Source organism: Zalophus californianus, chromosome X, assembly GCF_009762305.2.
Source record: "Zalophus californianus isolate mZalCal1 chromosome X, mZalCal1.pri.v2, whole genome shotgun sequence".
Lineage (NCBI taxonomy): Eukaryota > Metazoa > Chordata > Mammalia > Carnivora > Otariidae > Zalophus > Zalophus californianus.
The window spans coordinates 122,465,755-122,490,778 of NC_045612.1; the positions used below are offsets into that span (position 1 = coordinate 122,465,755).

The 25,024-nt window shown below is 53.0% G+C and overlaps 1 protein-coding gene across 4 annotated transcripts in view; it reads right to left on the minus strand.

Moving 5' to 3' along the window:
- The window catches only part of WWC3 (WWC family member 3), a 117,863-nt gene that overhangs the window by 6,778 nt on the left and 86,061 nt on the right, over positions 1-25,024 (minus strand). For 3 of the 4 annotated variants that reach the window (XM_027608037.2, XM_027608040.2, XM_035725538.1), the window contains 12 exons: positions 22,886-23,128; positions 20,225-20,314; positions 17,874-18,439; positions 12,355-12,475; positions 11,501-11,575; positions 10,959-11,045; positions 9,729-9,921; positions 8,408-8,578; positions 7,881-8,032; positions 6,864-7,029; positions 2,674-2,838; positions 150-242 (listed from right to left, as the gene is read on the minus strand). In XM_027608037.2, coding sequence (XP_027463838.1) covers positions 150-242; positions 2,674-2,838; positions 6,864-7,029; positions 7,881-8,032; positions 8,408-8,578; positions 9,729-9,921; positions 10,959-11,045; positions 11,501-11,575; positions 12,355-12,475; positions 17,874-18,439; positions 20,225-20,314; positions 22,886-23,128 — 2,122 coding nt within the window. The remainder of the gene's footprint in view (positions 1-149; positions 243-2,673; positions 2,839-6,863; positions 7,030-7,880; positions 8,033-8,407; positions 8,579-9,728; positions 9,922-10,958; positions 11,046-11,500; positions 11,576-12,354; positions 12,476-17,873; positions 18,440-20,224; positions 20,315-22,885; positions 23,129-25,024) is intronic. The other variant, XM_027608038.2, reaches the window with a different exon arrangement.

The window sequence follows — 25,024 nt, forward strand, 5'->3', positions numbered from 1 at the left end:
TATATCTCAATAAACAAGGAAATAAATACCTTAAAAAAAAAAACATATTACCTTTAAATTAATGTTACCTAAAATATTACCTTAGGAGTTCTGTAAAAATAGCTCCCAGGGTAAGTCCAGGCTCTGTTATTAGTTTACGTGGCACGCACCTGCTTATAGCGAAGGGTCCGTCTTTCCAGGGTGTTTCGGACAAACGGGGACTTCCGGGGCAGTGTCGAACTGTCGCTGTCACTACGATAAAGCTGTGCCAAAAAGAATGATGTTCAGAAACACTTTCTCAGAAGTGCAACCTTCATTCTCTCTGTGTAGCTGAACTGCAGGATTTCGCTCCTCCTCGCGGGTCCCCGAACGCGCGGACGACGGCGGGCACCTCTACCAAGCCTTCCGGCCTCAGTGAGGACGCAGCGTTCCCCACGCCAAGCATCAAGTAAAACTAAAGACAACCCCGAACAGACCAAATACGCAAACCGACGCCCCACCGCCCCTCACGTTACACGTCCTTCTCATTCACTCTGTTCCTGGCTTTGCCAAGAGCTGGGGAAAAGTGACTTTCCAAAAAGAGACCCCGCTCCTGGTAGGAGGACAAGCCAGCACCACTAACGCCCACTCTGCCAGTCAAGGGAAAAGGTCTGCGTCTAAAAAGACAAATAAATAACACCTCCTTTATGGGAGCCAAGACCTTTGGCGGCTGGTTCTTGCTTCCAGATCAACGCGTATCTGTGGGAAAGGCAAAGTCCTTGCCTTTGTGGCCTTCTTCTCCACGCCAACTAACCCCAAATAGCCCGGAAACGCCGTGGCACGGCAGCGTATATGCGCCCTCACGCCACCGTGACCGACAGACGAAGACTAAGCCTCTACCAGCGTCCCCTGTACATGCAGGCTCTTACGCAGGGCACAGAACCCCGCACAGGAGCCGGAAACCTTCCTCTGGGGAAGTAGAGGACTTCCTCCTCCACGCACCACCCTTCTGACCCAGCGGACCCGAGCCCACTCGGTGGTGGGTCGGCAACAGCCCACAGTGGGGAAGGGAGCTGAGGGCAGCCCTGGGTCTAGCGCCTCCAGGTAGGTGTCTGGTTAAGCATGAGCCCCCCATGGGGCTGCAGCCTCATGGGGCAAGGGTGCCCGAGCCGGATGCCGTGGGACCCAGGGCAGCCACGACGGGACACCTGGCTTCTGTGGGGAGACGCGCAGCAGGTCTTGGAAATGACCCAGGGGCAGCTTGGGGCCCCCCCACTCCCGCCATGGGGTAAAGGATTAACCTTGCTCCAAGAAAGGTTTGGTCCTTGCCCAGCTCCTGGGAAGTGACCCGTAACCCCCTGGGATGTCCTGCCTGACTGTTTACCTGGGGACCTCGAGCCAGGCCACACAGTCTCTGCTAACAATGTGACTTATAGTGGGGGCCTTAGGCCCCCAGCTTGACCTCTAGAGACGAAGGTTAGGCATGCAGGCAATCAGCTCTGCCTGTGTGACCAACCTCCCACAAAACCCCAGGCTGGCAATACTCCATGTGCGGCCTCTCCCAGCAGTGACAGGTGACCAGAGCCGTCCGCACAATCCCGCTGGAAGAGACCCGGAGGCCTGCGCCAAGGTCTCTCCTCAGTGTTGCCCGATGTGCCTCTTCCCTCTGCTGACCTTGGTCTATATCCTTGCACCGTAATAAACCACAATAGCGAATCTAACGGCTTTGCCGAGTTCTGTGGGTCCTAGCAAGTTCCTGGGCCTGAGCACGGGCCAGGGGACCCCTGAACCATACTCCCGGTGTGTCTTGCACACGTCTCAGCCCGTTTCTCTCGTATGACCGAACTCTGGTTTTGCCCAACCGGAGCCAGCTCCTTGGCAGTCCCCGTCAAGGGAGCCCAGATCGGAGGCGGGAAGGGTCAAAGCTCTCCTCGATCCAAACAGTCCCATCAGGCCACTGTGTCATGACCACTGACCCTTCCAATTGCCTTCTCTTTCCTAATCCGTCCTGTCACTGTCACACCACCACTGCCGGCCAACCTCCAACCTCCGTCCTGTCCTCAAGGACCACAGCGGGGTTCTCAGCATCAGAATCATCAGGGGTCTTCCCCGAGCTCCGATGTCCAGGCCCCACCCTGACCCACAGTGAATCTCGGGGGTGGAACCCAGGCACCAGCATTCTGTGAAGCGCCCACCTTCACTGCCCGGCACAGCCCAGGCTGAGAACCACGCAGTGTCTCCTGCCATCACCCTTGGGGTGAGAATTTACGGGCTGGGGGGGTCAGAACCCCGTCTCAGTGCCCCGAGTCTTCAAGGCTGCCGTCCACCCTGGGACCCGGCTAAGCTACACTTCAGGACTTCCAACCACTCAGTGGCCTGACTTAACAATCTCCACCCGATTCGGGATATTCCCTGTTCCAACCTGTTACTCCTATTCGCCCAGTTTCCCGCGCATGAGTTGGTACACATACAAACTGAAAATCCGGGGAGAAATGTATCAGAATCTTGAAGAAACCCAGAGTGAGATACGCACGGGCGAGGGGTAGATGGGCCACCATACTGATCGCATAGCCCCCCACGCGGCGTGCGCGTTATCGGCACTTGGGGGAACACACAGGTCTTTCAGCATGAACAGTAAAAATAAAACATGACAAAGGGGAAAAAAAAAGAAAAAAGAAAACGTTCCAGTCAAGAGGCAAAGGAATTTCAACTTACTCTGCAAACGTACTGGCTTCGTGCTCCAGGGGAGAAGGTCTGCGAACGCACAATTGTGCTACTCCGAACGAAAGGCGACCCGCGGGCCCTGCGGCTGGGCCTCTCCTTCGGAAGACTCGCTACTTCTTCTGGGAAGACATCTTCTGTGTTGGTTTCTTTATCGACCTAGAGAGTAGTTCATTATTACCATGACTTTTTCTAGAACATGAGCAATAAGCTTCACATGAACCTCCCTGGCCTTTCCCACTCAGAGTTCTAACTGGCATTTCACGCTGATGTCCAAAACGATTTTTGATATCCCTCCCCGCTACACACGCATCTCCTCCTATAAGAATCATCTCTACTCTCCAACTGCTCGAGCCAAAAAAAAAAAAAAAAAAAATCTTCGTGCCATCCTGGACTCTGCTCTCTTTCATACACACTGTATCTGGTCCGAGATCAAATCCTTCTGGCTCCAGGTTTATGATGAAGCTTGTTTTTTTGTTTTTTGTTTTTTTAATTTTATTTATTTATTTGACAGAGAGAGAGAAAGCACAAGCAGGGGGAGCAGCAGAGGGAGAAGCAGGCTTCCCGCTGAGCAGGGAGCCCAGTGCAGGGCTCGATCCCAGACCTGAGCCGAAGGCAGATGCTTAACTAACTGAGCCACCCTGGCGCCCCATGAGGACGCATGGTTTGACCACTTTTCACCAGACTTCCCTTTGGGTCACCATCATCTCATGCCCAATTGGCACAGGAGGTTTCTGGCCAGTCTCCCCAATTCCACACCTCCTTCCCCCCCTTCAGTCTCTTCTCAATCCAGCAACACGGGAGATCCTGGTAAAGCCGAAGTTAGACCCAGCAATTCCACTCCTAGACATTCACTCAAGATAACTGAAAATAGGTGTTCAAACAAATACTTGCATGCAAACATTCACAGCAGCATTATTCAGGTAGCCAAAAGGTAAAAACAGTCCGAATGTCCATGCATAGATGGATGGATAAACAAAGGGAGGCATACCAATCAAGGAAATACTACTCAGGCATGAAACAGAGAGAAGCTCCCAGAACAGGCAAATTCCTAGGCAGAAAGCAGATCGCTGGTTGCCAGGGGCTTGGGGAGTGACAGTCTCATAGGTGCGAGGCTTTACTTAGGGACGATGGAAATGTTTTGGTACTAGACAGAGTGGTGGTTGCCCACATTGTGAACATACTAAATGCCCCTGAACTGTTCACTGTGAAATAAGTTCACTTCATTTACTGTAAATTTCATGCCAAAAAATTATTTTAGAAAAAGAAAAATCACGGGGCACCTGGGTGGCTCAGTCGGTTAAGCGTCCAACTCTTGATTTCAGCTCAGGTCGTGATCTCAGGGTCAGGAGATCCAGCCCTGCGCTGGGCTCTGCGCTCAGTGTGGAGTCTGCTTGGGCTGTTCTCACCCTCTCCCCCCCACCCCACCCCCACCCCCTCTCACACACACACTCTCAAAAAAAAAAAAGAAAAGAAAAGAAAGAAAGAAAAGAAAGAAAGAAAGAAAGAAAAGAAAGAAAAGAAAGAAAAAGAAAGAAAGAAAGAAAAAGAAAGGAAAGAAAGAAAGAAAGAAAGAAAAAGAGAAAGAAAGAAAGAAAGAAAGAAAGAAAGAAAGAAAGAGAAAGAAAGAAAGAAAGAAAGAAAGAAAGAAAGAAAGAAAGAAAGAAAGAAAGAAAAAGAAAGAAAGAAAGAGAAAGAAAGAAAAAGAAAAATCCACAGAAAACCTTAAGTCAGATCACGTCAACCCTGGGCTCAAAACCACCCACCACTTTCCCAATCATCTCAGAGAAAAGGGAGAGTCTGGAGCGGGCCCTACATGATCTGGTCTTTTCCCTTCCCTCCGTCGTCGGCTCTGACAACCCCCTGCCCCACAACGGTCTCGCTGCTGCTCTCTCAGCAGTCGCCCACACCCCCACCCGTGGGTCTGCACTTGCAGCTCCCCGTACCTGAATGCTCTTCCCCAGCCCCACACAAGGCTCCTGAGACTCCTGCCTTAAGGCTTCTGCTCAAAAACTGCCTTCTCAGTGAGGCTTCCACGACCTTTCATTCTTTTTTATTGTAGAAAACACGTGAAATTTACCTTAACCATTTCTCAGTGTATCGGTCAGTAGTGTTCAATACATTCACGTGGTTGGGAAACAGAGCTCTAGCACTTTCTCAATCTTCCCAAACTGACTCTGAGCCCATGAAACAACCCCCATCCTCCTGCCCTCTAGCGACCACCCTTGTACTTGCTGTCCACATGAGTCCGAATACTCAAGCGACCTCCTGTATATGGAATCACACAGCACTCACCCTTCCGTGGCTGGCTTATTTCACTTAGCACAGTGTCTTTAAGGTCTGCCTATGCTGTAGAATATAAGAGCATTTCCTTCTTTATATAAGGCTGAATGATATTCCACTGTATGGACAGACGACCTTTCCTTATCCATTCATCCGACGATGGCCTCTCGGGGTGCTTCTACCTCTAGGCTATCCTGAATAATGCTGCTAGGAACGTGGGCGTGCAAATATCTCTTGGAGACCCTGATGTCAATTCCTTTGGACACATATCCAGAAGGGGGATTGCTGAATCATACAGCAGTTCTGTTTTTAAATTTTTGAGGAACCTCCATGCTGCTATCCACAGAGGCTGCACCGTTTTACAATCCCCATCTAAAATATTAAGTGCAAATCTAGATCTCTAAATATAAACCCCTTCTAAAATAGGAAATCTTTCTAAAAACGCAAACCCCACCTTCCCCACCGACTGGTCCTCCAGCAGCCCCTCTTCTCAAGGCTGCTGTGGGTTCCCGAGTGATGCTGTTGCCCGCCTCCCCCCGCAGGGCAGCATTTCCCGTTTATTTTCTTCACCATCGCATCCGCACGGCCTAGCGCCTACCCACGTGCGCACGCAGAGGGAGAACACAAACGTGGTCAAGAGCGAACAGCTGGGGAGCTCCGGTGACGGGCATGTGGGTATTTGTTCTATTACTCTAGCAACTTGTCTGTAGATTTGTTTTTTTTTTTTAAAGATTTTATTTATTTATTTGAGAGAGAGAGAGAGAGAGAATGAGAGATAGCAAGCACGAGAGGGAAGAGGGTCAGAGGGAGAAGCAGACTCCCCGCTGAGCAGGGAGCCCGATGCGGGACTCGATCCCGGGACTCCAGGATCATGACCTGAGCCGAAGGCAGTCGCTTAACCAACTGAGCCACCCAGGCGCCCCTTGTCTGTAGATTTGAAGTATTTCAAAATTAAAATCGGGGTTGGGGCTGGGGATGGCAAACTTGCCTCCCACAGCCCCTTCCCCCATCTGAGCCCATGCTTTTAAAGGTCTTAAAACGCTGACCACCAGCAACCAGTGGGAGGCTGGGCCGCAGAACAGCTCCTCTAGAGGGCTCGCACGCACGTGTGCAGCTTGGGAGGCTGATACCACGTCTCTCGGGACGTGTGCTTTGGGGTGACAGTGGGGCCCATGGTGATAAAACGTTTCGAGGAGTTGAACAGTTTGGGGAAAAAACGTCCCACAGAAGCACGGACTCAGCGTCTCCCAACCTCACAGGCTTCCTCAGACCCCGTCACGGCAAACATGAAAGACTTCCTCGCTGAAGATGTGGCCGTGAGCACAGCTAAGATTGGGGGAACAGAGGGGGCGAAGGGGCACTTTGTAGGCGCCTAATGTCGCAAAGGGAGCAAAGAGACGAGACGCTTCCAAGCGATCACACGTGAGACCTCCTGAGCCGTGTGGGGCCCTGAAGATGGGAACGGGCCATCACCAGGACACGCGCAGTACCAGTCTGCCCTTTCCAGCTCCAGCTGTCCTTTCTTTTCAATTGAGAGTGGAGACAGGCCTATGGCACGTGCTGTGCCCATCTTGAGCCATTTACAGATTCAGCCCTTCCCTTCCTTCCCTCGGCTCTCCATGAAATGCCCCCTTGTCTATGGCCCCCCGATCCAACGGCACGGTCCGTTTCACACCACACCGTCGCCACGGCCACTGTCACGGGGAGTGTCTGCAGGTAAACCACAGCGTTCTACTCTCACACTGGAGCCTGTCAGCTTCATCTCGTCCATCTCCTCCACCCATTCCCCTCCCGTTTCGCGTGGGGGGGGGGGTGCACACGCCCTCCTTCCAAGGCCGTGCCCGGGGTTGGGCGGCAGAACATCAGGGGGCCCGGGAAGTCCCCTGACCGTTTCCACTTACCTTCAGAGGTGGAGGCTGAAGTTTCTCGGGGCTGTAAGGATCGGCCTGGCCAGCAAATGCATGTCCATGGAGAGGGTCGACGCCAACGCAGCAGGGCTCCGGGTGCGGGGGGCTGGTCTGGGCGCAGCTGCTGCAGCCGCTATCCACCGAGTCGGCTTGCCAACTCCTAAAGGCAGACATTGCAAAAACCCACAACACGGGTGTCCAGGTGGCCTTCTTTCCCTTCCTCTTCTCCTCCCCAACTTCCCCAGTCCACGCTGCCTTCTGTTCTCTATCAGGAATTCTCCACTGAACCGTACTAGAGTGTAGCGGAACCGACGCTAACAGCTCTCCAGGATTTCGTGTTTGTTTTGCATTTTGTGGATCCTTCCCTTTCCTCCTCCTCCCGTGCATAAAACGTTCTGCCTACCCTCCACTGAATTTGGTCCAAACCCCTCTCCAGAACTACAGTGTCACAAAAATAAAATATTCTGTTTCTTACAAAACTCAAAAAAACAAAGGGCGCATCACGGAACCAGGTGCCCTGCCGCACGCCACGCACGGCCGCGGACGCACCCAACGAGACCCACGTGCTGCCAACGATCGCACACAGGCGCTCTTCCCATCGAGTCAAAGGGCCTGTTTTCTAGGGGACACCACGTGACAGGGCCTTCAGTAAGACGGTCTGTGTGTCTCTACCAGCCAACTGCAGCCGCTGAAGAGGTCAGCGTCCCGAGCCCTGGCTCCCAGCCCCGCCTGGCTTCCCGCCAGTCCCCGAATACCATACTCCACCCCTCGGCCATGCCCTTTCCCTCCCTGCAGTAAATTCAGGCAAAGGTATTCAGAAGCAGCAGGAAGCTTTGGGAACAGGACGCACTCCGTGGAAAAACGGGGAAGTAAAGCAGTACCACGGTGCCTCCAGAAGGGATCAGACAGAAGTCCGTTCCCTCGAGGCGCTCGCCCATCTCCTCTATGCCGCCGCCGCTGCAGGGCGGCCTCTACTGAGCACAGGCTTGGCCGACGGGCCGCTTCGGGTACCTCTCGGACACGGCCTCGGCGAGCTCCTCCTTCCGCTCCATCTCGAGGACCTCGTCCTGCGTGTACTCCAGCTTCACCCGCTCCTCGGCCAGCTCGCGCTCCACGGCCTGCAGCTGGGCGGTGGTTCTGGCCAGCAGCGCCGTCACCGCGTCCTGCGGAGGGGACACGGGCGCTCCTGAGCCGTGGCTGGCCGCCCTCGCGGGCTCTCCAGGGCCAAGAAGCGCATGCCGCGTGCCAGCAGGACGTGGCCGGGCCACCTCGTGCAGCTCTGAGGGCGCAAATTTTAAAACCACCCGTGTGTCGCTCCCAATCACTAGCTCGTCTGCATTAAAGCCACCATCACGAGCGGCCATATATATATCGAAACCTCCCGCTCCCGTGCCTTCCCTTGAACCTGCCTCTTGGGCACCGCTACGCTCCCACACTAAGTGTGCAGAGACGCTCGTGAGAGACGAAGCCCCGGGACAGCGGGTGGCGGCGGCGGGAGCGCAGCGGCACTCAGCGGCGCGCGAGGCGGGCACACGTACCGTCTTTCCCGCGGCGGCGGCGGCTTCTGCGGGGTCCCCGGCGGCACCCCCCGCCCGCTCGCTCTCCCTCGCCCTGGGCGGCCCGCAGCTGCTGAACACCTGCACCGCGTACCAGTGCAGCTGCATTTCGCTGGACCCGTCGTAGTCGGCCAGGTTGATCTGAGCAATGCCCTGCACAAGTGTTTAGGGGAAAAAAAGGCAGAACTGAATGATTTCACCTTAACAACCAAGGGGAAGCTTGTAAAACATCGACGTCGCCCTTCAGTCGTAACCGGAAAGGCAGAATGTGTCACTGCTCTTCAAAGGACTGCAGTAAAATGAAAGTGGTAGCAGAGGATCTTCTTGAGGGAGGCTCCTGGCCCACTGCTTCGGCCCCATGGGGAGGTGCCAGGAGGCGGACAGGGGCAGAGCGTGGACACCCTGGGGGAGGGGGGGAGGTCAGGCTCAGGGTCTGCCCACTGATGAGCTGTGCAGCCGCTCAGGGATTTCTGAAACAAGACAGGGCTGGTTGAACGCCACCATCTAATTCTACTGCCAGGGGTGAGGCCAAGGGGAGAAATTCCAACCTCACAAAGAAACCATCCTGGTCTCCAAGTCATGGCCCCGGCCAGTGCATGGCTGGGGCACTGAACACAAGCTGCCCGTGCTCTTAGTTCAAGGAGTACCAGATAAAATACATAGCAGCCAGTAAACGTGAACTGCAAATATACAATGGATTTCTTTAAAGCATTAAGTATGTCCCAAATATTGCATGGGACATACTTATATTAAAAAAAGAACCCATGGTTTATTTGAAATTCACATTTAACGGACCATCCTCTATTTTTATTTGCCCAATTTTTCAACCCCACTTAGTTCCCTCAACTGGAAGCAATATAGGGCGATAGAGAAGTCTTGCAAGTATTAGTTGAAATAATATATTTAAAGTACACCGTACTTGGCAAGACAAATCCCTTTCTGTACTCTCAGCTACAAAGATCGCTTCACGTGATGACAATGTCTAAGCAACCCACCACAGGAAAAAGGCAGGAGGGGAGGGAGGGCAGGAGGGAGACAGGAAGGAATGAGGGGAGGGAGAGACCGAGACAAAGAAGAGAGAGAGGCAGGCAGAAAGATAAAGGCAAAAACAAAGAGAGGACAAAAGATGGAGCGAGAAGAAAGAATGAGAGACAAAAAAAAAAAAAAAAGGCAGGAAGACAAGAAGAGAAGACAAAGGAGAGAGACAAAGACTGATGGGAACACAAGGAAAGGAAGGGGGGAGGAGAGCAGAAGGGAAATGGAGGGGAGGGCGAGGGGGGGGGAGGGAGGAGGAGGGACATACCAGCAGTTCTTCCTGCAGCTGCTGATTCACCGAACATATATATAATTGAAGTGACTTCAACGTCAACATGCTTGAATGCACAGGGATTCTGAAAATTTCATTAAATACCAGGGGGGCCTGGAATTCCAGAGCCTTAGAGCAGTAAGTGTTTGGGGTGCCAGAGTCGATCGGCGGCAAATAGACGCGGATGTGTCTGGAACCAGAAAGAGGGAAGAAAAAAGAGAGAGGTGACGCTTACTGACGGATCCGTGCGATGAAATGCATGAACCACACACACATATACACATGTATGTTTCCCTGTTCGGACGCCCACGGGCAGAATCTTAAAAGTCTTTTGGAAAAAGTCCTTTTCTCAACTAAGAGCAAGCCCAAAGAGTTTACGTGCCCCTGGAGATCAGGAGGGAAAAACACTCACAAAGAGAAAGGCTTACAAGTCAGTACTTAGGACTTTGGAAGGAGTCAAACAGGTCTTGCTTTCACCAGCTTTTTGGGAAGCCACCTGCACTGCACTGATCTCTCTCCATGGCCTCTTGGCTCCCTCTTCAAGCTCTGCCTGCCTTGCCTCCAAGACCATTCACACCAGCCTGGGCTTCCTGCCCTGTCCACTCTCAGCAGGGAACAAACGAGAAGCTCAAACACTGGCGAATCCCTCAAAGGACGCCATCAGGGTGAGCAAAATCCCAGGGTGAGCCCTCAGCCACTTACAACCTTGGGTTGCTCCCAAGGCCTCTGGCCAGGGCCCTCTTTAGAGGACAAGTTTGTAAAGACTCATGGGAGGGGACTGCACCCTTGGGCTTGACTGGCCCATGACTGGTATGCTCTGCCGCCTGGTGAGTGGGACCCGCTGGGCAGCCCTCTTGGGCCACGGAGCTCACAGAGGTCGCGCCCTCCAATGGCAACAACGCGATTTTCCTTCTCCTTCGCTCAGACAAGGGCCCCTGGTCCCGGCCAGAAGCCTTTCCGTTCACTTCCCAGGATCACAGAGCGGGGCGCCACTCCATCACCCACTCTTCTTAAAACTTCCGATCCTGTCAATTCAGACACTGCCTGGTATTTTATTAGGAATAAACTTTGGACCTCAGCTTCCCAAACGGGCTTTGCCCTCCCGCAAGTGCCGAGCGGAACAGGTGAGCCAGCCGCGCCATGTGGAGGTGGCCCAGGAGCTGCCACTGCTGACCGGGGGTGGTCCCCGGGTCCCCGAAGCGAACCGCTGCCACCAAGCCGGCTTACATCTTGCAGTCTTCCTTCATGACCAGCCCTGCAAAATTCTTTAGTTGGAGCACGTTCACAAGAAGACACTCGCTGGCGCTGTCGAGCCTAGGAAACAAAAGAGAAGCTCGTAGGCTGTGCACCGCCCCCAGCGGGAAGCTCCTGGTGACTGAGCTCCGGCAGCGGCCCTCCACTGCACGTGCTCCGTGCGGCCACGGACAGAGGCAACTCCAGGCCGGATGTGCGGCCCCTGCCCGGGGCGTCCCGTGCCCCCTGCTTATGGCCCCGGAAGCCCAGCTCCATGAGGGGACAGCTCCCAGCCGTGACCCTCAGTGTTGGAGGACGGCAGTGGAGCCGCTCTTCCCCAGCCCTCCTTCCTGCCACCTCCGTCCCCTCACGTGAGCCACCGAAGCGGGCAGCGAGGGGCGTCGTCCAGGCCGGGAGCGCCACCCAGACCGCGGGGGTCCCTGCATGCCTCCCGGCCTGCAAGTGTGGGTCACTGGGTGGGCGCCGAGCTACCGATCATCTGTAGGAGCGACAGGGTAGGAGTGGCCTGTACTCACAAAAATCCAACGTGGATCTGGGGCCCTTCATTCCCACAAGCGTCTCCGTGTGCAGACTCGTCAGTATCTTCACTCCTGAACAAACCAGAGAGTCACCGGGGTTACTCCACAGGGAGCCGATGACGGCCGGTTTGGCAGAAGCTCTCTCGTGCCGGGGCGCTTCTTACCGAGAAGAGCTTTCTTACGTTGCGACTTAAATAAATTCTTTATGTGACTGAAAGGACACAGCAGGCCCACGACCTACCTCCGTGGGTACCTGCCTACAAAGTGCTGTTGTTTTTGAGAAAATGACTCGGGATACCTTTCAAAACCCCATGTGCTGCTCAGGACAAACTTCCAAACTAACTCTTAAACCGTCTGCAGTAAGTGAGATGTCTGACAGACACCTGAAAGGAAACGATGACATCAAACTTATGAAACCGAAATAGAGCCCAGAGTCCCAAAAGGTGTTTTGTCGTTACAAAGTGATTCCTCTAGCTTAGGAAAGAGGGGAAGGAGGGAGAACATTCAGTTCTAATGAATGCCCTTTCTAGAAAGGCAGGTCTCTCTTGTCCACTGGCTCTCCTTTTCCGGCTCTCATGGGCTTAGGCCTTCAAGTGACCAGGGCCAGACAGGAGGAAGTCATCCTCGAACCACGGAAGGAGGGCCAACCTCCAGAGGCCACACAGAAGCCAGAGGAGTTTTCTTGGCGGGTCGCTAAGGGCCCAACCTACCAAAGTTGAGAGAAGCCAGGAAGAGATTCTAGCCTTGGAGCCCCACACAGTTTCAATATGCACAAGTCCCAGTATGCATACATTTTGTGCTTAACAGCAACACTGTGGGAAGTCTGCGGAGGGAGAAGATCAGCTTCTAACCTTTTGGTTGGAGGCTCAAATACCCCGCTATCGCTGGCTAGTGAATAATCCGACAGGCATGCAGACACTCGGCGCGCTCTCCTCTCCAACCTCTTGGCACTGTCTTCTCGAAGAGTCACTGCTATAAACAAGAGACACACCTGGGGTCAGGAGGTGACAGCATGGGAGGCCGGGGACCGTGATGCCAAGAAATGAACACTCTAAGTTACAGCACATACAGAGTTACTAAGTGTTTCAGAGACACGCCATTATATATACGTACGTCATATACACATGCATATGTTTAAATATGCTGCGCTCAAAATTTTTTTTTAATATTGAAAAATTGAAGAAATAGACTTCTGGCTACTTCTTCAAAAGCTCCTTACTTTTTTATTTTTATTTTTTTAAAAGATTTTATTTATTTATGGCACAGAGAGCGAGCACAAGCAGGGGGAGCGGCAGGCGGAGGGAGAGGCAGAAGCAGACTCCCCGCTGAGCAGGGAGCCCCACGTGGGGCTCGATCCCGGGACCCTGGGATCATGACCTGAGCCGAAGGCAGATGCTTAAACGACTGAGCCACCCAGGTGCCCCTAAAAACTCTTTGGACAGTCACAAATCTCTCTTCACCTCCTTAGTGAGCACAAAGAACAGAAGATGATGGGGGGACGCCCCTTCATGTCACACTTTGAGAAAGACCACCAACCCTGAAAGACCGGGAAAGCAAGGTTACCCCAAATGCAGACAGCACCTGTTACCTAAATGTATGCGAGTGGTAGGTAGGGGTATTTTTCATTTCCTTCTTTATGTTGCTTGGTATTTCCCATATTTTATACAATAAACATAGACTCTATATTTTATAATCAGGAAAAAAATTTTTTTTAATTATCCAAATAAACCCTAACAAGACATGGTGGCTTTCAAGTCAGAGGACACGGCTGATCCCAGACTCAGCCTTTGGAAACAGCTCCTCTGATGGCAGTATCCTCCCAGCAGCCCTGGGGCCAGTTCTAAAATTGCTTTCCTGGGGTTAGCAAACCGCCGTTACTAGGCAGCTTATTTTTGCCTTGTAGCTCTTTTAATCGAGAGCCGAAAATAACCGTCGACATTCTTCCTTTTAGCATTTCATCCACTGTCATCGCTCCTTCCCTCACAAGTTCCTTTTCCCAGAGCCAATAAAAGCAGGCACACCATCCTCCCGGGCTAGGTGTGAACGTGCACACAGGAGTCTCCACGCTTTCCAGACAGGCAGACTCGGTGAGAAGACAGAAATTAACCATGGAGCCCCGAACCGAGCCTTCCTCTGACATCGTGATCCCTTTTGTTAACAGCGCGGGTCCCTCTCTGTTCTCTTCGTGCTTCTCTTTGGCCATCTAAGCTCCGAAGACAAAACTCTAGGCACCTGTGCATCCCTACGTTGAGGGAAATGTCCAGGCCACTGATGACCGGCTCGCTTTTCAACCAAATCATTATTCACACACCGATTAAATCCAAACACGCTAGACAACATACAAACAGACGGGGCTGCGGTCCCTGGTCTCACGATCTCAACTGCAGACAAAAGCTGTCCTTCCAAAGGTCTGCAGTGCCAAGGGTGGGCAGCTACAGACTCCTCCCTGACCAGGGACTGAAGCTGGCTCCATTCGGGGGTGGCTGGAGGCGCGGACTCTCAAAGTCCAGCACTTCCTGTCACTCCTGCCACATGGGAGGACCCAAAGCCCCCAGCTCGGAACCGCAGACGGAAGCTTTTTGTTGCACGGATCTCCGGCCAACGAGGCCACTCCCTATCTCCATCCCTAGCCCTGACCCTCAGCCCGGCTCCTAGGCCCAGCCTTGCATTCCTTCGAGGAAATACCACCAAGCGATGATCCCAAGCACTTCCGGTGAACCCGACGGTGCAACGCTCACAACGTTTCTCTCTCACTGCAATGGCAGTCTTGGAGGAGAAAAAGGAAATGAAGGAATTAATCCTCAGTGATCCCAGGCTTAGTTACCGCATTCACGGAGCAAGTCGCACCTGGCAGCAGGTGTCAGAAGGGAGTATGATCAGCAGTTGCCCTGGGTGAGAAAAAGCGCACAGCAGATCCCACGCTGCACCCCCTGCCATCTGCCCCGGGGCTTCAAGACGGCGAGATGGAGCACGGGGGGGTGGGGTGGGGTGGGTGGGCAATGCCAGGGAGGGAAGGAATAAACAGTCCTCCAAACATTCATTTTAAAAATCTCTGATCTTTCCATCATTAAAGACAGACAGACAGACACTGAGACCTAAGGACATCAGCACTGCTTGACGAAAAGAAAATATAATGAAAATCACATTTTGGGCAAAGCTGCCAGTTGGCATATAGTAAAATAATAAAAGCCACTAAAGTCTGGGAAATCATACACAGGAGTAAGTACTTCGAGCTTTTAGAAAAGTTCTTGTACAACTTTAGTAGCCATAAGTATTAATGCTGAAATAATAATAATAACAATAATAACAATGGTAAGTAGCGAGCTACGTTAAAGTACAACTATGCGATATGCCCTTCTTGGCCACACCCCTCCTGTCCTGAACACATTGATTCATTACACAAAGATGTGCCTGCTGCCTGACCAACAAGGTGAAGGATTCCAAGGTCACTTACAGTGAACGTTTCTGTCGAGCCGCATGAGAAAGGAGATAAAGAAAAAAAGCACAAAGTGAAAAAACTGCAGAATTTAAGCCAACAATTTTAAACAGAGTACGAATATCATAAAAACGTCAATAAACGGATGAACTAAATCAAGGTTTTCCCAGATTTAGATTAGCAAATACTAATGGGAAATGAAAACAGGAAAAGATTTCAAAAATCATGACACATTTGGCTTTTTTTTAAGATTTTATTTTTAAGTACTCTCTACACCCCACGTGGGGCTTGAACTCACAATCCCGAGATCAAGAGTTGCACGCTCCACGGACTGAGCCAGCCGGGTGTGCCGACACATTTGGCTTTTAAAATTTGCCTAGTGCTGCTCGTCGGCCGCAAGCACCCTGGGGGTGCGGGAATTCACAGAGGCCCCAGGACCCCCTTAGCAGCCTCTGACTACGGGTAGTAGTAGTCAGTAGTAAAAATATTAAAAACATTAAAGATTATAGTCTATTTTCCCACTCCCCTGTCCCACCTTCTGCCTCCACAGATCGATTTAAAACACAATGGAAGAAATTATTCCTAGAGCTTCCTTCGTAGGTTTGGGCAATTCTGAATTTCAGCTTACCACAATTCTATCTTTCTAAAACTTGCCGGAGGTCAAACTTAGACTGTGTTGTTCCTAAGGAAACTAGAAAGTCGGGGGGAACTACATGGCGGCAGGCATCGCAAACGAGGGGTGGAGTAACATAAGGAGTACAAAGATCCCTGATGACTCTAGGCTCAAGCGTTCCCACAAACATCAAGAGAGGCAAGAAGTCACTCTGTGTCCACGCCTGAAGCTGGTTACCCAAGCCAGCCTTCTGGGAGCACCCACCAGGACCAGCGCATTCACTGAGTTAATTATTTCGAGTTTATAAAGACCCAAGTCAACTGACAATGTCATACAAGAATTGACCACGAGGTGGCAGTAGCTGAACGTGGCATAACCAAATACCGCCCCGCCTAAGGAGTCTGAACCATTGTAATGTCACTCAGAGTGGGAAGAAAAAAGTAAAGCAATCAGGATCAGAAATTAAGTCAGCTCTTCTCCCTCTCATCCTGTCTTTCCCCTGGCCCAAAAGGGCTCTTGGGCCTTGGGGTTTTCTGCCTAATGAGACTGATATTCTTGTGTCTCAGCCTTTAAAGACAGGCGGGCAGGGAGGCGAGGCATTGAGGGCAATCAGCTTAAGCAACAACAGATGTGCAATTTGGTCCCGATTTTGTGTTTTCTTTTTTGAATTAAAGGAGTAAACATGGAGCACTGACCCTGTGATTATAAAGAAGAAAGGGAATGAGGGGCACCTGCGTATGTGAACTCCAGAAACCGTATACCTGGGGATGTGATAGGCGTGCTTGTAAACACAGAGAAGAAGACAGCAAAATCACCGATGCCAAAAAGCCACAGGGCTGGCCTCCCGACCTCAAAGATCTCTGGTCCGGCATGTAGGTGCTAACAGAGACCATTCTTCTATTATAACTACAATAGCCATTGTGGTCATATACATGAAACTCAGGCTAAGAGAACAGTGGTGAGTGAAGACCGCCTTGTTCACGGGCAGAGAAGCCAAGACTCAGCCAAGTCCGGGGATGCACTCAAGGTCACACGGCTAGCCAGTCAACAGGCCAGGGAACAGGATCTGGGCCTCTAAGCTGCGAGTCTGAAGCCGTTTCCACTACACCGCCCTGGCTTGGTCCTCACATTTAATTTCTGCCCCCTGCTGCTGAACCCCTCACCGGTACGCGCGGCCAGGTTTCTCAGCCTCGGCACTGCTGACATGTTGGCCGGATGGTTCCTGGAGGCGGGGGCTGTGCCGGGCACCGCACGATGGTGAGCCGCATCCCCGGCCTCCACCCAGCAGATGCCAGCAGTACCCCCTCCCACAGCCTTCACTTGTGACAACCCAACACCGTCTCCAGCCATTGACAAGGCCCTTCCAGGGTTCAAAATCTCCCCTGCTTAAGATCCACTAAGCTACACAAATATCTAGTGTTTGCCTAAATGGAATGTCTAAAACCCTTCTGCTGTGTAAATAAAAGTTCAGGAACTTCAGGAATGAGACCTTGCTCTTGGTCCTCTTTGAAACCTAAGGGAGTTAAAGTTGCTGGAGCTTGGCTCAGAAAAGCACATGGGGTCAAGATGAGGACGGTCGGAGCCCAGGCCCTGCTTTGTGCATGAGCCATCAGCTGGAATATTCTTTAGAACACCAGTTCCGTTTTCTACGTGGGCTACCACCGGACAGGCCCAGGCACCAAGGAGAAGCTGATTTAACACGGACCAGATGCACGAAGTTCGCCTTGCTCGATTTGAGGACCACCAGAGAAATCGGTTGGGTAGAAATGACGGATGCTTACTGGCATGTCTTTTGAAATTACACCAATCATTTTCATTCCCATGTTTGATAAATTACACCTTTGAAAACTGTAAGGACAAAGGCTAAGAGACGAAGTCACGGGGACAAAGGAAGTAGAGGTGCGCACCGGGGCGACAGGCAGACCCAGCCTAGTGCTGCTCGTCGGCCGTAAGCACCCTGGGGGTGCGGGAATTCACAGACGCCCCAGGACCCCCTTAGCAGCCTCTGACTACGGGAAACTGCGGTGCTTACCGTCCTTTTCAGCGATGAAGCACGTCCTGAAAACAAGCCAAACGCCTGGGAAAGATGACTTGGCCATCTCCGTGACCTCTCCAGGCCCCAGACCCCACGGCCCCACGGAGAGAGCACGCAGACAGCAGGCGTGCCCTGCTCCTCACCCTACCAAGGCTGAAACCTACAGCTGGCCATGGAATTGAAGAGGCGGTGGGCTTCAGTGCAACTGCACGCGATTTCTTCCCCGAACCCCGAAACCCTTCTTCTCCCGGGATGGAGAAAACCCACAGCACTCCTCGGTACTTACTTGCAGCCGTGGGAGCGGCGGTCACTTGGGGTCCTCGCTCGCGAGGTCCTTCTCCATCCCCGGGGAACGCGTGCGGCTGAAGGGATGCCGTGCCCTGCAAGTCTTCGTCCCCCAAAGCACAGGCCTGAGCCCGCAGTCTGTCGAGGGCGCCCAGGCCGGGCACCTCGAAACTGTCCCCCAGTTGGGCCAAGGGGGAGTCGCGCGAGGCCGGGAGGAAGGGCGTGTCCAAGGGCGAGCTCGGGGGAGACAGAGAGGACAGGGAGGAGCGAGAGGACAGCGATGCCAAGGACTGCGGCGTGTCCAGGGAGCGCCTCTGCTTGTGGAAGCCCGAGGGGACCGCGGGGTCTGAGAAGGGGGCATCTCGTCCCAGGGAGTCGAAGGGAATGAGATCGAAGCGCAGAAGCTGGCCACACTCGGTGTCGGGTTTCTCGTACTGCGGGAGGCCGTAGATGTCGGTGAAGCTGACGGAGCTCAAGGACCCGCGGCTGGAGGCGAGCGAGCCCCGGCTGGAGGCCAGGGACCCGCGGCTGCTCCCCGAAGACACAGTCAGGGTGCTGGCGGACAGGCTGAAATGAGAGACAGCCCACGCTCGGAGAAAAGCGGCCTGAAGACCTGTGCTGGAGCCCCGCCATTCTCCACGGCAAAGCCGAGCATCTGGTCTGTTCCAGAGGGAACGAAATCCTGCCCCATCCTCCCATTAACCAGAGCACGTCTTTAACCGCTCACAAGCATTGATGAGGCACCTTGACTACTACTTCCTTTGTTTCTTTTGAATGTCAGTAGAGAGCGATAGGTAACATCAGAGACTCACGCCTAGACGTCAAGTTCCAGCTCAAACACGGACTAGCTGAGCCCACCGGGTCAAGCAATTTGCCCTTTTGGGAACCCCCACTTTCTCCCTGGGGGCAGGGAGATAATCATTCCTACCTCGTGGCATTTTTAGGAGGAATCACCGAGAAAGTACATAGGAAGCTGTTAATATTACGCTTCACAATATACTAACTACTTGAAAATGAAGCTATTACTGAGCATCCAGTTCTTACTTTAAAAATATTCATATCAGGCGCCTGGGTGGCTCAGTTGGTTGGGCGACTGCCTTCGGCTCAGGTCATGATCCTGGAGTCCCGGGATCGAGTCCCACATCGGGCTCCCTGCTCGGCGGGGAGTCTGCTTCTCCCTCTGACCCTCCCCCCTCTCGTGTGCTCTCTCTCTCTCATTCTTTCTCTCAAATAAATAAATAAAATCTTTAAAAAAAAAAGATTTTATTTATTTGACAGAGAGAGACACAGCAAGACAGGGAACACAAGCAGGGGGAGCGGGAGAGGGAGAAAGAAGCAGGCTTCCCACGGAGCAGGGAGCCCGAAGCGGGTCTCGATCCCAGGACCCTGGGGTCATGACCTGAGCCGAAGGCAGACGCTTAACGACTGAGCCACCCAGGCGCCCCTTCCTATCATTTTTTAAAAAAACAAAATAAAACTATCCATGTGCATAGGGAGATGGATATATACACTTCAGAAGCTGTAAATTACAAAATCATTAGACGAATTTGACTTCAGACTTGCTATTCTGCAGCCAAGCTGGTTCTCCTCACGTTCCCTGAATCAGACATTAGCAGCTCCTCTTAAAAACACAATGTAGCCGCTTTTCCACTCTGTGTGTACAACCACCTCCGGTTCTAAATTCTGGTAGGAGAAAAACAAGCTAAAGGGAATGATGAAGCTCATGGACACACCACTATAACATGATAATTAGGTATAGCTTTCTCTTTTATTTTTTTTTTAAAGATTTTATTTATTTATTTGAGTGAGAGAGAATGAGAGATAGAGAGCACGAGAGGGAAGAGGGTCAGAGGGAGAAGCAGACTCCCCGCCGAGCAGGGAGCCCGATGCGGGACTCGATCCCGGGACTCCAGGATCATGACCTGAGCCGAAGGCAGTCGCTTAACCAACTGAGCCACCCAGGCACCCTAGCTTTCTCTTTTAAAGTTACCTGCCTTTTTAGGGGTGCCTGGGTGGTTCAGTCAATTAAGCACCTGACTCCTGATTTCGGCTCAGGTCATGACCTCATGGAGCCTGCTTCACATTCTCTCTCTCTCCCTCTGCCCCCAACCCCCCCAAAATAAAAATAAAGTTACCTACCCTTTTTTTTTTAAGATTTTATTTATTTATTTGACAGACAGAGACAGAGACAGAGAGAGAGGGAACACAAGCAGGGGGAGTGGGAGAGGGAGAAGCAGGCTTCCCGCGGAGCAGGGAGCCCGATACGGGGCTCGATCCCAGGACCCCGGGACCATGACCTGAGCCGAAGGCAGACGCTTAACGACTGAGCCACCCAGGCGCCCAGTTACCTACCTTTTTAACTGGGACTGGAGATAGGACGTTAGGCGGGTAGCTTCTTCCAGCTGCATAAGTAGACAATTTCTTTTTTCTTGAAGTAGAATCCTGTAGGTAAGAAAATTGTCCATTGGTGGATTTCAAAGAGAGTGAGTTTATATTCCCAGCAAGAAATTCAACTGTACATTTCCCCAAGTGATTTAGGTTTGAATGACTCAATTCTAGAAAACACATGTAGGCCACAAACACCAAGATAACAGAGACTGTTTTTGTCTTGCTTGACACTGTCCCCCCAGCACCCTGACCAGTGCCTGATACGCCGTAGGCGCTCCACAGATGGGAGGGTGGGTGGACGGATGGGTGGGTGGGTGGGCAGGTGCATGAACAGACAGGAAGGATGAGAGGCTAGACTAGAAGATGGCCTCAAATGCAGAACACGCAGTACTCTGCTGGAATTCCTTAGAACAAATCAGAGTCGCTCGCTTAAGCCCCACTCCGGGCAAAAATGCATGGGTCCTAAAATCCATAGAATTAACATTAGACACAAATAAAACAAAACAGCAACTGTCACAGGGTTGAAGGGCATTTTTTTCTCTTCTTTCCACTTTCTTCGACTTTAGGACTTCTGAAATGAACTCTGTTCACTGCACTAAGTCCCCTGCCTCGAATGGAGCCCTACACGTACAGGCACTCAACACTTCCTGAATGAATGAATGAATGAATGAACGAATGAATGTGTTTGCCTCAGAACAAAACAGTCCTTGTTTATAAATCAAACGATGGCATTTAACATGTGACCAAGTAGGCACCCTTAAAACAGTCACTCTGCCCTTTGACCGGGGAAAGGCTTGACACGGTGCCAATCCCCAGTGACACTCACTACCCCAGCACAAAGCTCCTACCTGACGATGAGGGCACCGGGGTCGAGACAGGCAAAGACTGGCCAAGCAGCGGGCCCATCTCAGCCCCAAGACGCCACTCTCAGTCGCTTTGTTCCATCTCGACACCGGGTCTCTCTAACGCCCCTCAGCCTGCTCCCAGGGAAAGCCGCCCACCTCAGGGGCCCATGCTTCTAATTCAAGCATGCATCCGATGACAGGAGGCGCACAGAGAAAGAGGCCTGCCTCGCCAGGCCCAGAACAGCCCGGCGGCAGGAGCCCTGGGGGGCACTTGGGCCCCCTGCTTCACCGTGCAGCACAGTTGCAGACAGAGACCGTTTGCAGAAGTGGCCGGCACAAAAGTGCTTGTCAGCACAAGGGGACAGCCCTCCCTGCCCAAGACCGTTTAGTGGCAGATTCAGGAGACACACGTGGGCCAATTCAGTCCCAGTGGAGGGCTCTGCATCCCAGGACTCAGCTCCTGGGCTGGTCCCACAAGAGACTCCATCAGCTGGACGAGCTTGGCTGACCCGGTCCCTGAACCCGGGCATCGAGGGTCACACCAGCTCCACGGGGTTCTGTGGATTTGTACCCTGGGACCCCAGCACTCACATGTGCTGGGATTTCCACGAGGCAAAGGCAAAAACAGTCAGGGGTGCATGGGTGTGGGGTCCTGAGAAGCAGGGGGCATTCATGGGACAGAGTCCACCCCCCTTTAAGAGACAACCAACCCAATGAACTCCCAGGCCCTTCTACCCAGAACATATACAACAGAATACCAAGAGGAGAGCAGAAGCACAAGAGCACAGACGAAAACTTCAGTTCGTGGTCCCTTTCCAGACTCAGGATCAACTCCACGTTTATTCTGAGTCAAGTGACAGGGCACGTGATCATCCCAAGCAAACTAAAGTTCACTCCAGCTATTTCTCTGAGCTGGGCTCTCCCCATGCCACCACTTCCGGCCAGCACTGACATCAGCCGCTAAAGTCACCACACAGACCTCTATCTATTAAGGATGACTATCCAAGCACTGATAACCCCAGCAGTACCTCGGTTGGGTAAGCTCCCATGTGATTAAATGACAGGCCTAAGGGCATCTGTACAGATGCCCTTCACCTATTAAACTCTACATACAGAAGGCTCATACAGACACAGTGTATGGTCCTCTTAACACACTGAATTTGAAGGTCCAGTAGATTATCACATGGGGGGGGCTCTCCAAAGCTCAGCTGATACCCATAGACACTCCTGACAGCCGTGACATGGGGAACACAGACCCAGCCTCCGACGCGGCCCGTGACGGCACGTGCCAAAAGGCCGGGCAACAGGGATTCAGGCTGCTGGGCTGGCCTCACACCTCCGAGGCCAGCGGAGAGCCCAGGACAGAGTGTGGAGAGGCGCCTCTGGGGGCGGACGCATGCCAGGCTGCCGGCTTCGTGCTGCCACAGAGCCTCTCCCGGGGCAGGGGAGTGGCGGGGGGGAGGCTGGCGCTAAGCAAGGGGCTCCCAGCTTCCCTCACTTCCTCCCCTTCTCCATCCTGTCCTCCTTCTGAACAGGGAACAGGAACCCCGGGAGCCCTGGGCAGAGCCGGCACCTCCCACAGAAGGGAAGGCACACGCTCCCTCCACCTTCTGCCTTCCCTCTACTCGGCCAGGAAACACACCAGGCGGCCGATGCCCTGCGTAACAATGACCAGGACCAATCTCAAGTCACGTGCAAGTTCTCCGAGTTAGCTTTTCCGGGTGGTTCTTCCCCCGAAGCTGAGCCCTGCATGCTCCTGGACCCGCGGAAGCCAGCCCACCTTTCCGTGGCGCCCTGCGCCGACGTGGCCCGCGCTCGCTGGATCTCCTCCTCCAGGCGCCTCCTCTCCTCCTCCAGCCGGGCCACGTCTTCCACCGGCCTTCTCTGCTGAATGATGAGCTGCAGCTCTTGAAGCAGGGCTTCCTTCTCCTTGAGGAGCTGCAGCCGGTCCCTGTCGGCCTCGGCCAGGCCCGGCCACGACTCGTTATCAAGCTGGGCCAGCTGCTGCTGGATCGTTGACACTCTGCAAGAGACGGGCCCAGAAAAACCCGTGAAGTCAAAATATCACCACCCATTCTCCACACCATCGCACGGATTCCAGAAACTCACTCAGCTAAGTGGATACTGAAATTATTGCACCAAGTGAACCTTAAATGACAAAAACAAAGCACCTGGAAAGGATGGGTCATAAAAAGAACGTGGAGGTCCCCTACATAACCCCCCCGGCCTAGGAGATTTGGGATGGCAGTAAGCGTGGCACGCTTGCTTCAAAGGATGGACAGGAAGGCTGGCATCCTCCACACCCCCGCACTGTGTTGTTACAGATTCGTGCTTTCCTCCACGGCACTGTCCCAGAGCAGGACGGAACCAGCTCCTCTCTCCACATCCCCCATCAGCAGCAGCTAAACACAGTGCTGGACACACGAGAGAAGCTTCTGGCTTCCTGCCTGCTCTGCTGTACCTAACTGCCAACACCATGCGGACAAAATGACAGGAGAGAAATGCACCCATCACGGGACTTCTGAACAGAAACCCCCCAAAGCCTGGCGATCCACGTCTTCCAGCTCTGTTTGCTCTCTCCAGCACCAGGGACCTGGAGCACAAGTGACATTCAAAACGCCTTGCAGAGAGCAGACACTCAGCAAAAGCTGAACACGTGAAACTGTGAACAAGCACGCCAGCAAATACACGGGAGCATGAGAGTGAGCCCTGCTAAGCGCGGCCACCGGGGGCGTGGAGGGGTGCAAACCAGTCAGCCTCACCAAACGTATCGGCACAACCACCCTCCAGGGGTAGAAGTACGGGCGCTGCTGTCACCTTCCACGTGCCTACACTTCCACGTGTTTGGCACACAGACTGCATCGCTTTGTGCCCTTTAATGCAGATTAAATGAGACGGATGTGGCTTGTATTTGCAGAGCAGCCTTTCACGGGTGGAGTAGTACGATTTCAGCCCTTCAAGTTCAAGTGTGGCTAACTAGGAGGGCTATCTGTTTTCAGACAGAAACGAGCGACGCCAGACTCGCCCTGAACCCAGCACTGTGGAGGGCAGATGTTGGTACACATGCCCCAAAAATGAAATCCAGAGACTCCTCTGAGGTCGCAGAGAGCTGTGAAGACAGGGAAGTGGCAGGGACACATAGCCCTGCATCCTCCAAGGCAGCGATTCTCAAAGCGGGGTCCCCGACCGGCACGCAGCCTCCGCATTACCAGGAGCTTTGTTACAAATGGAAATCTCAGGTGCCACCCCAGAGCTGTTGAATGCGACATGCTGGGGATGGGGTTGGGCGACCTGGGTTTTAACAAGTCCTCCAGGTACTTCTGATGCTCACTTCAGTTTGAAAACCCTCTGCTTTCAGGCAGCCCGGCCTGGTCTGGAGGATCCTAATTGGCCATGGAGCTCGTAGGGGCCTGCATTAGGCTCCAGCGTGATGATCCTCACTAATACAGGAACGGCAGGAGCACTCCTGACACCACCCTGTCCCCTGCCCAGGACACACAAACTAATCAAAGCTGGCATCCTGCCCACTAGGTCCAGACCTCAGAATCCTTCTCAACGCTGTGTTCCCTGCAGATACTGCCAATCAGCTGGTGTTGGCCCACATGTTAGAGCCTGTTGGCCAGCCCCGCACCGGGTCAGGCTCCTCTTGAGCTAGACATGAGCATGGGGACTAGTCAGCCTGGCTGGAGAGCTGGGTAAGATGCCTTCTTCAAGTACCAAACCAATCAAAAAAACCAACAGCTTAAAAAAAAAAAGTGTAGGGGGCGCCTGGGTGGCTCAGTTGGCTAAGCGACTGCCTTCGGCTCAGGTCATGATCCTGGAGTCCTGGGATCGAGTCCCACATCGGGCTTCCTGCTCAGCAGGGAGTCTGCTTCTCCCTCTGACCCTCTTCCCTCTCATGCTTTCTATCTCTCATTCT